Here is a 13,473-nt window from a genome sequence, read left to right on the forward strand (position 1 = left end):
CTCACACGGGTCGCTGGAAGACAGCCATGTGGCGTTTTGTAAGGGACCCCATTCGTAACGTCGAACGTGACCGACTGAAAGGGAACGTCTTGGTTACGTATGTAACCCTCGTTCCCTGAAGGAGGGAACGGAGACGTTACGTCCCCTTGCCACATCACTGTTCCGCTGAACGGCCGGGTCACTGGCTCGGCTCCTCAGCGAAGACTTGAATGCGAGTTGCTCGCGTTGCTCATTATATACCCGCTCTGCGGGGCGGAGCTCGCGATGCAAATTCCGCAGACCAAGGTACTTTGTGTACCATTGGCTCGTTTTGTACCACTCGAAGGTGATTGGGCTCTCGGGCGAGATTCCATTCGTAACGTCTCCGTTCCCTCCTTCAGGGAACGAGGGTTACATACGTAACCAAGACGTTTTACTAAGAGGAAGGAACCTGGAATCTGTTACTAAAATCCGTATTCAAGGGGATCTGGAGTGCATTCCTAAAGAGTGAGACTCTGTGTTTGTTTAGTGGTGTATATATGAATGTGTGTAGATTCAGATAAATCATACTGTATATCTCTTCCTTCAGATCTCCAGTGTTTGATCGCTCCAGTGACACGTTAAGGTTCCACATTCCTCCCAGTGGAACTAAAGGAACAGTGAAAGTGTGTGTTGTTACTCCTGACGACCGTTGTCATGTTAACAGCATTATCACTTACAGTTCTCAGCCCAGCTGCACTGGAATACACCCCCCAGTCAGCTGGAGCAGGTCAGACCACTGTCTTCCACATCCCATCAGCTCCTCAAGATGACAACTGCACATTATAATTAATGAATTTAATGTCATACTGAACAATCAAGAATGCTATTAATGGGGATTTCAGTGTCCGTTTCTGTATTTATAGTCTAGGTCTATAATGACTCCTGTAGATGGCGATAAGAGACTGTATTTTTGTATAGACAAGACAACGTCAACAACAATGATATAAAGATGAACAAATAACGATTATCTATAATTAATTATGATACTAGTTGTGAAGCTTATAATTAGATAGAAAATAGAAATAGATAAATAGTTTAACGAAGCTCATTAAATCGCAGATTATATATATAAATGGCTATAAACTATAAAAATGGCTATATTCTATTATCGGTTCATGTACCGCAAGGGTGCAGCATAACTTTAGAACTGCAGAATTTAAAAAAAGAATATTAAAAAACGTAAATATATAATATATACAAATATTTGTCTAATGTCAATAAAATTATACCCACAGAGTACAGACTATTTGCTTTTGTGTTTGATCATAAAATGTGTTTCATCGTGAAACGGTTTAATTTACCCCGCAAAACTTCTTCATGTCGCAATCAGGGCTACAGATTTGTTGGTGTGTTGCGCGGAAGTCATCTGCATCCTCAGAGCCACTGCTTTCACTTCCATCCACTTCACGAGTGCACGCGCCTGAGAGAAGTTGATCTCTGTGACAAGATCTCGAGACTTCAGATGCACAACAGATATGCAAGATGAGAGAAAACTTACTTGGAATACTTTTACTTTTGAAATATTGCATTTGCGGTGATGTGCATGACTTCGATGGAGATATCAAGGACTTTGTAGTTGGTAACAGTAAGTTATTTGTTCTTACTGATCATCGACTACATCAGATGAGTCTCGATCTTACTGAGGAGAAGAGCAAAGACATCACTAAAACCTCTGAACACAACAGAGTCAACATTCTGGTGCCTTTTGATGAAAACAGCACCTTGATAACGTGTGGGACATTTAACAATGGATATTGTGAGGTTCTTGATATAAATGACATTACAAACAGTATTTACTATGAAAGTGATCTACTGATAGGACCTCGACAGGATGAGAAATCTGTTGCCTTCATAGCCGGTACAAGTAGCAGTAGGTACCTTTTGGTTGGGAAAAAAGACGAAGATGCAAAACTTAAAAATACCAGGTATTCTGTTGTTAGGTTGCTGAGCACTTTACACTCTCAACCAGGTGGGATTTTCTCAAAAAATGCAGAAGGATCAGATGCCTTCATTGAGAGCACTGTGACAGATGTGGAGTTTGTTGATGGATTCCAGAGAGTTTCACCCTCAGAATCTTACTTATTTCTGAACACAAAGACTGACTCCGAGAGGAAAGTGCTCATCCTGTGGATGAACAGCTCTAAAGGAAAAAAGACAGAAATCATCAGATCCCTACAGGCTTCAAGGATACGATGCTGCAGTGATAAAGCTCGTCCAGTGCTCGTCGCCAGCACCGTTATTCCCTCAGTGAACAGAGTTATTTGGGCAGGTGTGTTCAGTGCACAGAATCAGCAGGATCCGGAGAACAGCGCGCTGGCTCTGTATGACATCAGTCATGTTAAAGGACGAGTGAAGGGCTTCTGTGTTATTGGTGAAAATACATGTGGTTCTGAGGTTGGAAATTGCGTTCATGTGTTTAATATAAAATACACACTTTTTAAAAATAAGAACAACATGTTACTATAAAGATAGAATAGCCTGAATCTGTTGCGTGATTAAACGTATATTTAACTAAAGTCATATAAAGTTTCAGTTTGTTGTTTGTGTTCCAGAATGATACTGAACTTCAGCCGCTCTCTGTGGTGTTCAAGTACAGCTCAATGTCAGCAGTGGCAGTAGTTAGAAGTGGATCCTGGATTGTGCTGTTCATAGGAACCAGTGATGGTCAACTCATAAAGGTCTGCTTCACTTCTAGCCCACACGTGTCTTTATTTTCACTATTCTCAATGAGTTTCTATTTCTAAATACCTGCACACCATTTACATTTGCTCAAAGCTGTTGGCTAACTCTGCATTTAAATGTCTAAAATCATATTTCATGTTTTGTATTTATTTGTTTTTCTAGCTAGTATTGGATGAGAAATTCACTCCAGACTGTCCAACAGTGCTGTTCAAATCTGATGATGAACGAGCAGTGTTTCCCAGAATGCACTTTGATCCAGTAGATTTCAGATATATTTACATCGCTGTGAAGAAACAGGTGAAGTTTTTAAATTTCCTGTTAACAAACAATAAATAAATAAAATATAGTATATATTCTACTGCAGTAGAAACATTTAAAAAATACTGAGTAATGAATAATTCATGTATATAAAATTTTTTGTCATATAAAAACTACTTTTCTAAAATGAGTAAGTAAAAAGCATTTCAGGAGCAATATGAAAAGAATGGGTTGTCCTATAAGCCTACCTTTGTCCAAAAGTTGATCCAAGACGTTTTAATCAGTGAAAGAAAGCAATTCTCCCATGCCCCAGTGTTAGAAAGCCCTGAATTAAACTATACAGTTACTGTACAGTTACTGTTACTGATACTTTACTGTTTGTTAGATCGCACAGTCTCTTTCTGCTCATGTTGTTCATATAGTTAAGAAGAGTGTCTGTGGTTTCGTGTGCTAAATACATCACTCTGAAAGACTGCAGAGCTGCTCTGGATCCTCTCTGCGGCTGGTGTGTGAACACACACAGGTCAGTCTGTCTTTATCATATGTGAGTTTTCACACATCACACATAAGATCTGTTCTGCATCTACATTAATATGCCTAATTGTAGAACAGTATGTTATCTTCTCATCATCTATATGAACATGATGAGCAGTGTGCAAACAGTTCTGTAGTGATATACTGGCTGATCCTGTTTTTATTTAGATGTTCTACTCGAGATGAATGTTCAAATACTTCATGGGTGTCCATCCCAAAAAACTCTCTCCAGACACGGCTGTTTTCTTTTCAGATGACAGAGAATTCTTCTAGAAAGGTAGACATTGTCTAGAATGATTGACTTATTATAATTTAGTTAATATTTAGAAGACTGTTTTCTTACCAGCCATTGCCCTCTTCTACACAGATTACTCTACATCTTTCATTGAGTCTGGAGAGCACAGGAAATCCTGCCTTCTCATGTACCTTCAACACAGGAACCATGAACCTGTGTGACGGGTCTGATCCACCTGCAGTTTTCCCAAACTGCTCCTGTAGTTTTTCTGACCAGATTCTATACACTGGAGGTTGGTTCTCCTTCAGTGAAGATTTTATGTTCTGTATGATTGTTTATGATCATAAACATTTTGATAATTTGTTCAGGTTTAAGAGTCTCTGCTACAGTTACTATTGAGGATCAGAAGATCACAGAGACACTGACGCTGACAAACTGCTCCAGTATCACAGAAAATTCACCAATTGCTTCTTACACACAGTGAGAAAATGCAGACTATAAGAGTTTTGAAAGACTTTGAACTTCTATTATGAAATGATAAATAACATGAATTAAATACAGGTGTGTGCAGTGTGTCTCATCTGGGTGTCACTGGTCCTCTTCCTCCAAGCGTTGTGATTGGACACATGGAAGTGGGCTGCAGTTACACACACAGGTGAGACATTGTGTAACCTACATTCTAGTGCTTCAGTATATCTGTATCGGGAAAAAAAAAAAACCTTTATAAACTTAGATTAATTCAGTGTTGATAGCTGAACTATCATTGTGTTGACTGAATGAACTCAGGAATGACATGAGCTGCTCTTTCTTTACTCTTTAGGATGAATGTAAATATCTTCTCTCTGAGATGGTCTTCAATGTAAGTGTCACACTGATTATGAGCCTAACGTCACAGGATAGGGATGTTGTTTTCAGTATGTTCCTATTTCAAATGAACATGACGTTAGAAGAGTCTGAGGATTTTGTTTCCTCATTTCAGAGACTATTTTGTCACAATTATTATTCTTTAAAAATTTACATTTAAAATTATTTATTCAAATTTACATATATATTTTATCAATGTGTATTTAAAATACTAATACTACTAGTATAAATACTTAATACTACTAGTAATACTACTTAAATTAAATTTAAATTTAATCAAAATTATATTTATAAATTATATAATCAATTATAACTTTTTATATAGTAAGTTATTAAACTCATTTTAACTTCTTAATTTATATTCAGTTTTTGTTCTGGTTTTGTAACTGAGCACAACCTTTGGTGTTTTGTAGAAGCCGGAGATTCTGTCTCTGGAGCCGAACAAGGTTTCTTTCCATGGCAGAAACAATGTTTTACTAAGAGGAAGGAACCTGGAATCTGTTTCTAAAATCCGTATTCAAGGGGATCTGGAGTGCATTCCTAAAGAGTGAGACTCTGTGTTTGTTTAGTGGTGTATATATGAATGTGTGTAGATTCAGATAACTCATACTGTATATCTCTTCCTTCAGATCTCCAGTGTTTGATCGCTCCAGTGACACGTTAAGGTTCCACATTCCTCCCAGTGGAACTAAAGGAACAGTGAAAGTGTGTGTTGTTACTCTTGACGACCGTTGTCATGGTAACAGCATCATCACTTACAGTTCTCAGCCCAGCTGCACTGGAATACAGCCCACAGTCAGCTGGAGCAGGTCAGACCACTGTCTTCCACATCCCATCAGAAACTCAAGATGACAACTACACATTATAATCAGTGAATCTAATGTCAAATAGAACATTTTAGTCATTAAATTAGCAAGAATGCTATTAATGTGGAAAAATTGTATTTACAAAGTAATGATCTGTTGTGACTTGTAGAGCAGATTAAAAAAAAATATATGCAAAAAGGAAAGCGGAAATGAGTCATTATGTAATTTCCAGGATGTTTTATCATATTTCTGAGATCTGCAGTTTACTAACTCAGATGTGCCATTAAGGCCCTATAACTATAAAAACAACTATATTAGCATCTACACCAGCAGGCAATATGTTTATTTTAAGCACAAGCTTCTCTTCTGCCTTAAATTCTAAAGCTCATTACAGCAGGATTGATTCTGATTGGGTGTCAATGTTTTTAGCATTCATCATTTGGAAAAAAAAAATCATTCTGAAACTATAGGTGTGGTGTGGACGCTGCTTCTTTTTATATTTAACAATTTTTAGAACTATATTGTTTTTTTTATCTTTATAGTTTTCATCCTTGGTGTAAACAGGCTTTAGACTAGTCTAGCTCAAACTATTAGAGGTTTATAAAGAGCAACCTGCTTCCGTTCAGGTTGGGTTTCACTACCACTGGTTGCAGAAATGTGTGGTATTGTGTGTCTGTGAGTGCATGCAGAAGCCACATATGCAAAAATAAGTGGGGGAATTCAAATGTTAATAAATATGTTTTTTTTTTTTAATCATGTATTACTGGCTTTATGCAGTGGTGGAAGGAAGATTCTTGTTCAGGGGAGCAATCTGGAATTTGTGGAATCAGTTACTGTCCATCCCTTTAACAAAGGGATTTCACAAAAAAGCATCACAAGCTCAGGGGTAAGATGTGTGCTTATTATTTCTTCAGTTGTTCACAGCTGTTTATCTGATACATTGAGGTTTGCTGTTTATAATTTCAGAGTCTTCAAACTTCCATCACCTTACTGACATCCAACTTATGATGCATAAATATTTCTAGCAATTGATTTGAGTTTTTTGTCTATTTAAACAAAATAGTCTAGAATTTTAATATTTCAATTTTAAAATTAATTGTCAGTTAACATGAAAATAATTATCCTATCTTGTTTGTGTCAGAATTTTAATATCGACTAATGACTTTAATTTTATTCACAGCCTACATGCAGCTTTAAATGTTACATGTACTGTATTAGATTCATATTTTCATTTTCTCTCTTTCTCAGGTTGTCTGGTTTGACTCCGGTCCTTATGATGGCAGTGGTCAGTTTAGATTGTTATTGAATGTTGGGAACTCCACTGTGGACTGTGTGGATTATTTCTCTTATAAACCTGATCCTGAATTCACTGGATTCACCACTGTACAGGTGGCCAATGATCTACAGGTGAACATTCAGGTGAGTTTTGTGATACAGTGAGTTTAGCATCAGTGCACAGTCTGCATGTTGTGGCATACGTGGGTATTAAAAACGTCAAATCACCCCACACTCTCTCTTTCTCAGAAAAAGGTAGATATGTTGAATTTGAGTATGAATGAGGTGACTGTGACGGGTCTACAGGGAGATCAGCAGTATCCATGTGTTTTGGAGAGGATTGAGTCCAATGCCATCATCTGTATGATTGCAGGAGAATCAGGAGCCGTCCCAGCAGTGGACTCACTCACTGTAAGTATGTTTTTGATATTTTCAGTTGTTTGGTAATTCCATGGATTTTTCAAGTTCATTTGGCTTCATAATACTGCTGTGTTAAGTTTAATGTAAATCTTACTTAACTTTGTAAAAGAAAAAGAAACTTCTTTCATTGTCATTTCAGATCACGGTTGGGAATTATGTTCTTGGGATGAGTAATACAAAGAATTTGTTCTGCCTCAGTCCACACAATACACCTGGCCATATATGAAGGGAAACTGATGCTCAGCATCTTCCAGGAAAAAATTATAATAAGATGAAAAACTTGCATTTTTTCCCCCAAAGACTAGAGACTTCTGTACATTTTATGTTTTATTCCTGTTGCATTTTCTTTCTACTTTTTATATATAATTTTTTATTAATATTTTTGCTTTAATTAACACAATATGTTTTTTTATGTTATGGTCAATCTGATTCATAAAGATATGATATAAATCTCTTTACATGTATAATTACAGTAGCCAGAATAAGAGCTCGACTGTCAAACGTCTCCTGTCAGAGTCAATCTGTGTCTGAACAGCAGGTGGCGCTATCTACTCATTTATTATACACTGCAGAAACAGTTAACATTTAGTACTGTAATACAATTAATCTGTTGTTGAAGACATTGATTGTAATTTTTCTCATCGTACAACTACACAATTATTTTGCTGTTATTAATCTGATAACTGTTATCCATATACTGCATTAAACAGCATATTTACTAATAAAAATGCCTAATATACAGTATGAAATCTATTATAGTCTGGTCTATATTTAAATGGACAAATACACATAAACAACGTCATCAGAAAACAGATTTCAGAACACTCAGCAGCGCACAGCATTATTCACATTCACATTATAATGTGAAGCATTATTAATCAGTTATCTATATTTTATGGCTAATTTTAAAGTCTCGTTCACATTATTACTGTAGTTACATGACTATAAGCCCCTTCAAGCACAGAATTATAATATAATAGGCTAACATAATCTGATCTATATTTAAACAGGTTACATCTAAATATCTCTTAAAGAATATTTACATAATATCTTCAGACACTAAAATATCTTTCAAAATCTTGTGGCTGACAGATTGAATATTTCTAATTTTCAATAAATGTAGAATGTTTAAAACCATTTTGCCATGTGATATATGCTGCAAAAGCACTGGACACCACAGGCTACATGTGCAGTGATTGCTTATATTTGGGGGTTTGTGGGTCCCAGTGCAGGTTATACCAGTGGGCCCTGTTTGAAACTTTTAATTTGTATGTTTGTTCGTTACACAATGTTTATGATTTTTTCAGGTTTGTAGGTGTCTAGGTACAGAATCCGAATAATCAAATGTAAAATAGCACTACATAGTCTTCGATATAAAAATTTTATATACAGTCAAAACAAAATGTATTCAGACACCTTCAACATTTCTCCCATGATCACAGTTTATTTTATATACTTTAGATAATGTTAATAAAATATGCCAAGAAAAGTTAACAAATTCATCTTGATTATGTCAGATTTGATAGAAAGGTATGTAATGGATCATAATCAACCAAAAATTCAGACAACTGTATGCAAAGTTACACAACCACCAATACTTTGCTGAGCAGTTAGCAAGCAATGCTTAATTTTGTTCAGTCTGTGGTTTAAAAAGATCTCATTAGCAATTAAAGAAAAAAAAAACTCTTAAGCAAAACAAAGTGAAAACAAAGTTAGGTCAAAGTGTCTGAATAATATTTGGTTTTGGAGGATATGAACTCTGGATATAGATCTTAAAGATCTTGTTAAAGGGACATTTTCTTTCTTACTTATAGCAAACATCTTTTCCAATATGCAGTTTAGAGCTTTAACATGCGTAACCTTAATTTCTAGGCAAATTTAAAAGTGAAAAAAGTGAAATGACATTCAGACAAGTTTGGTAACCCATACTCAGAATTCGTGATCTGCATTTAACCCTTACAAAGTGCACACACACACACACCAGTTAACACACACAAACCATGAACACACACCCGGAGCAGTGGGCAGCTATTTATGCTTCGGTGCCCAGGGAGCAGTTGGGGGTTCGGTGCCTCAAGGGCACCTCAGTCATGGCATTGTCGGCCTGAGACTCTCTGAACTCTAAACACAAGGCCACGACTTCCCCCCGGAACTCTCACAACCCGACCACTCCTGGTGGTTGTGGTGCTGCTGTTATGTACAGATTGCTCGGCACACACTGTACAGGCTGATCTCCACCCCCACCCCCCCCACACACACACATTGTAGTGACAAGCTTCTTTTGCAGGGTTTGGAGCGCCTGATGAACACCGTTGGGAGTTGGTCCCAGAACTTCATTGGACACTGTAAGGTGCTCCTCAGAACTCTTCCCATCAGAACCTGAGCTGGAGAGTAGGGCGTACCAGTGATAGGAGTATTTCTCAGTGAGACAAGATCAAGGTGATGATCCACCCCTGATTATTCCACTTTCTTGATGACTTGTTTGACCGTTTTGATTGATCTTTTCGTCAGCCTGTTTGACTGAGGATAGGCTGGACTTGAGTGTGTCAGCCTAATGCCCCACTCCACAGCAAACGTCTTCATTTCATAGCTAGCAAAGGGTGACCGCACACTAGCTCTTTTGCAATGCCATGCCTTGCATACATTGCTTTCATCTTTTCAATTAGTGTGTGTGTGTGCTGTCTTGTCTCTGATATTCATCATCTCAAGAAACTTTGACATGTAATCGACAATCAGTAGAAATGACTGACCACCGATTTCAAAGATGTTGTTCAAAGATACTTTTAACCAGGGGAGCTCTGGGATTTCATGAGAGATGAGTGACTCTTTCTGGTGGCATGTTGGACACATCTCAGCCATCTGTTTTATGTGTTTGGTCATTCCAGGCAAATACAGAAATTTTCTGGCATGTGCTTTTTGTGCGCTGGATTCTTTGGTGTGAGATATATAGTTTCTGCAACATTCATCTCATTGACTCGGGAATCAAGATTCTCCCTGATACCAGTAATATGCCATCTTGCACAGTCACAGTGTGTCTGACAGGCCAAAACTGATGAATTGAGGGGCTGAGTTTCTTTCTATGTGTCGGCCATGCTTTCTTTTGAGTTTTCACAAGCAACTGGAGTGTACTGTCTCTTGCAGTAGCATCTCTAAGCTGCTTCAGCATTTATTTCCTGAGAGCCTCTGTTGCTTAAAGTGATTAAATGACCCTTTCATCACGAAGATCATCTCTACTTGTGTGTTGGCCATCAGCAATTAACATGTCCTTACCAGGGATGTATTGGACAATGAGTCAATGGTCATATTTCTGTAGCTGTAAGAGCAAACGTTGGAGTCTCACTGGAGCTTTGCTCATCAGCTTCCTGAATATAGCCTCCAATATCTTTTAACTAGATTGGACATTCACACTGCGTCCATACACATACTGATGGAACTCTTTGGTCGAAAAGACAATCGCCAGTAGCTCCTTTTCAATCTGGGCATAGCTCTTTTCTGTATCCGTTAAAGACCTAGACGCATATGCTGTTGGTTACCCCTCCTGCAGCAGACATGATTCTAAGCCATCTTTGGATGCGTCTGTTTGTTTGCAGAGTGCTGTGTTGGGATCGTAGTACCTGAGAACTGATGTGTTGTTGCATGTTTTAAGTGCAGACAGTGCCTTGTCGTGTTCTGGTAGCCACTGGAATGCAATGTCCTTTCTCAACAGCTGTCTGAGAGGAGCCGAGAGTGATGCCTTACCTGGAATAATGGTGCAAGATATCTTATCATGTCCAAAAGACACTTCAGTGCTTGTCTAGATTATTTCTGCAGCCATATATGACTGGGATTGCTTTTGGATCGACATGAATATGATGTTCATCTGAAAACTGCCCTTTAAAAACTGTTGGATGTTGTGCTATCAGCTCCTCTTTGGAGGTAGAATGCTTTCAACAGTCTCAAATCATTTTAGCATGGGCATCCGTTCACATGCTTCCTTACCAAGTATTGGAATGGACGAGTGTCTGGAGATGTAAAAGGGTAAGCAAACTTGCACTTTGGGTGTGACACACTGAAGGTTGGCCACGCCTTCTGGCTTTAATGTAGTTCCACCATACGCCACCAGCATTGTCGAAGTCAGTTGCAACAACACAGTTTTGTGAAGAGATTGATAAATGTCGAAAGGTATAATACTGGCTTCAGCTCCAAAATCCAATTTGAACTTCACTGACACATTTCTAATGTCTACATCTGTGTACAGAGTCACGGGTATCTTTTAGTTCAACTGACCCGATCAATAATGAATCAACATTGATATTTCTATTGCCTTTAGGCTTTGTGCCTTTTTGTTCAGACATGCACACTGAAGCAAAGTGATTACTCTTTCCACAGTCATGACATGTTGCACCTAAGGCGAGATTTTCCACACTTTTTGCAGGTGAATGAAACTGCTTTGTGCTGTTGAGATGATGTTCTTTCATATCTCTTGTTCCGTTTTGCATCATTTGTCTTTTTTTAATGGCATGAACAGTTTTATTCTGCTCCGCCATTGCTTGAATCTGTGTTTTAGCTTCTTCTGCTGCTCTTCAAATGTGTTTTTTTCACATGTGTTTGTTTCTCTTAAGAGCCTCTCCTTTAAACTCCTTTATCACTGATACTCAACACAATCTTGTCTCTTATCGTGGCAGATTCCATGACATACTTATTGATGGTAATCGAATCAGGCATGGGGTAGGCCCAGAACTGGTGCCTTTCAAAAACAACATTCTCGGTAAGCAATACTTCTCCAATACAGTAACTATATCTTGCATTGTTTCATTCTCCCCATCTGGCTCAATAGACATTGAGTTTTATACTTGTAAGGTCTCATCTCCTAAAGCAAACAAATGAAGATTTTTACCTTTTCACTTTTTAAATCTGAACCTGTAGCAGTCATGTAATTGTTGAACCGCTGAATCTTCTCCAGTTTTCACATGAATAATGGAGGTGGTAATCTGAACTGATCCATGTTATTATTTTTTTTTTACTATGGCAGATTTACTTAAGTCAGGATGAGCTCACTATCTTCATCAAGTCTCAATGATGTTAAACGCAGGCTCGAGTTCATGAAATGACTCTTCTGACACCATGTAGTGTTTCTTCTGTTGCAGTGTATCCAATAGACTATGTACACAGTGAGTTATAACGCCGAACCACATATTTATTACAGAACACAAGCAGCTCCTGCTGCTAACCCGCTCATGCATGTCACAGTCTACTCGTCTGACCCAGTAACCCCCTGCAGTCGAACCCAAAGAGTCAATATGCAATTACATCATAAATGCACATACATGCAGCGCAAGTACTCACTAAAATTGGCAAGGCTTAAAAACATATGCATGATACGTTTACGTGGCGATTCACAGCATTGACCCTTCAACTGTCCTGAGCATCTTTAAAGGCTGGGCTCAGGCATGGGCCCCTATAATCGCCACCATCTTCAACCCCACTATCCACGGCCCTAATGATTTATAAAATAGAGACAAATTCAAATTGACAAACTGTTGTGCTCCACTGCACACTGACCAAGCAAAATATGCAGAATAGTGTTTTACATTTATCATATCTGTTTGTAGGTTGTTGTTGTATATGGCCAATCATTTGATGTTTGTTTGTGTGTAGAGTTACTGTGCAAAAACAACATTTTATAAGAGTTAAAATAGTTTTGAAAGAAGTATTTGCTTTTGCGAGAGATGCAGTGGTTACCTGCATCTGCATTTGCTTGCTTGTTGTGTACATTTTGTGGTTTTGCATGTAGAGTTATTTTTTACTTATACTGAAAAGTGTGAATGCAGTAGAGCGTGTCTGTGTTTGTGGTTTTGTGTGCTAAATACATCACTCTGAAAGACTGCAGAGCTGCTCTGGATCCTCTCTGCGGCTGGTGTTTGAATCAACACAGGTCGAATTGATATTAGTTGCAAGTAAATAAAATAATTTAATATGTTAGCTAGTTTGAAAAAAATCAACAACATGGCATAACCACTCTAAATTAATTATTTCTGTTTGTCTAGATGTTCCACCCAAGAGGAATGTTTGAAATCTTCATGGGTGTCCACCCCAAAAGACTCCCTACAGAAACAGCTACAGTTTCTTTTCAGGTTTGGGCAGAGATATCTTCTGGCAAGGTTTTATTTTATAGCTTCAAATAATTTTTTTTTTAATTGCATTAAAAACATATTAGCAGTTTCTACTGACCAATCAATGCTCACTCCTACACAGATTACTCTATTTCTCTCTTTGAGTCTGGATAGCACAGGGAATTCTGCCTTCTCATGTACCTTCAACACAGGAACCATGAAACTGTGTGACGGGTCTGATTTCCCAAACTGCTCCTGTAGGTTAACCGAAACAGAATCGAGACAC

At 38.0% G+C, this 13,473-nt stretch overlaps 1 protein-coding gene across 2 annotated transcripts; it reads left to right on the top strand.

Annotated features, from left to right (window-relative positions):
* Window positions 1–1,385: 1,385 nt before the first annotated feature.
* On the top strand, window positions 1,386–7,854 carry LOC113048148 (plexin-C1-like). Of its 2 annotated transcripts, XM_026209715.1 has the most exons (15): window positions 1,386–2,415; window positions 2,574–2,699; window positions 2,866–3,000; window positions 3,384–3,484; window positions 3,664–3,772; window positions 3,863–4,022; window positions 4,099–4,210; window positions 4,292–4,385; window positions 4,551–4,589; window positions 5,008–5,141; window positions 5,224–5,403; window positions 6,178–6,286; window positions 6,649–6,819; window positions 6,925–7,086; window positions 7,235–7,854. In XM_026209715.1, the coding sequence occupies exons 1-15, from the start codon at window positions 1,504–1,506 to the stop codon at window positions 7,319–7,321; spliced, it is 2,631 nt and encodes an 876-aa protein (XP_026065500.1). In that variant the 5' UTR covers window positions 1,386–1,503; the 3' UTR covers window positions 7,322–7,854. The 2 variants fall into 2 exon arrangements, with proteins under 2 accessions (XP_026065500.1, XP_026065501.1); XM_026209716.1 differs by lacking the exons at window positions 6,178–6,286; window positions 6,649–6,819; window positions 6,925–7,086 and having other exon boundaries at window positions 1,387–2,415; window positions 7,235–7,384.
* Window positions 7,855–13,473: the final 5,619 nt, after the last annotated feature.

The sequence above is a fragment of the Carassius auratus genome, chromosome 29, assembly GCF_003368295.1.
Source record: "Carassius auratus strain Wakin chromosome 29, ASM336829v1, whole genome shotgun sequence".
Lineage (NCBI taxonomy): Eukaryota > Metazoa > Chordata > Actinopteri > Cypriniformes > Cyprinidae > Carassius > Carassius auratus.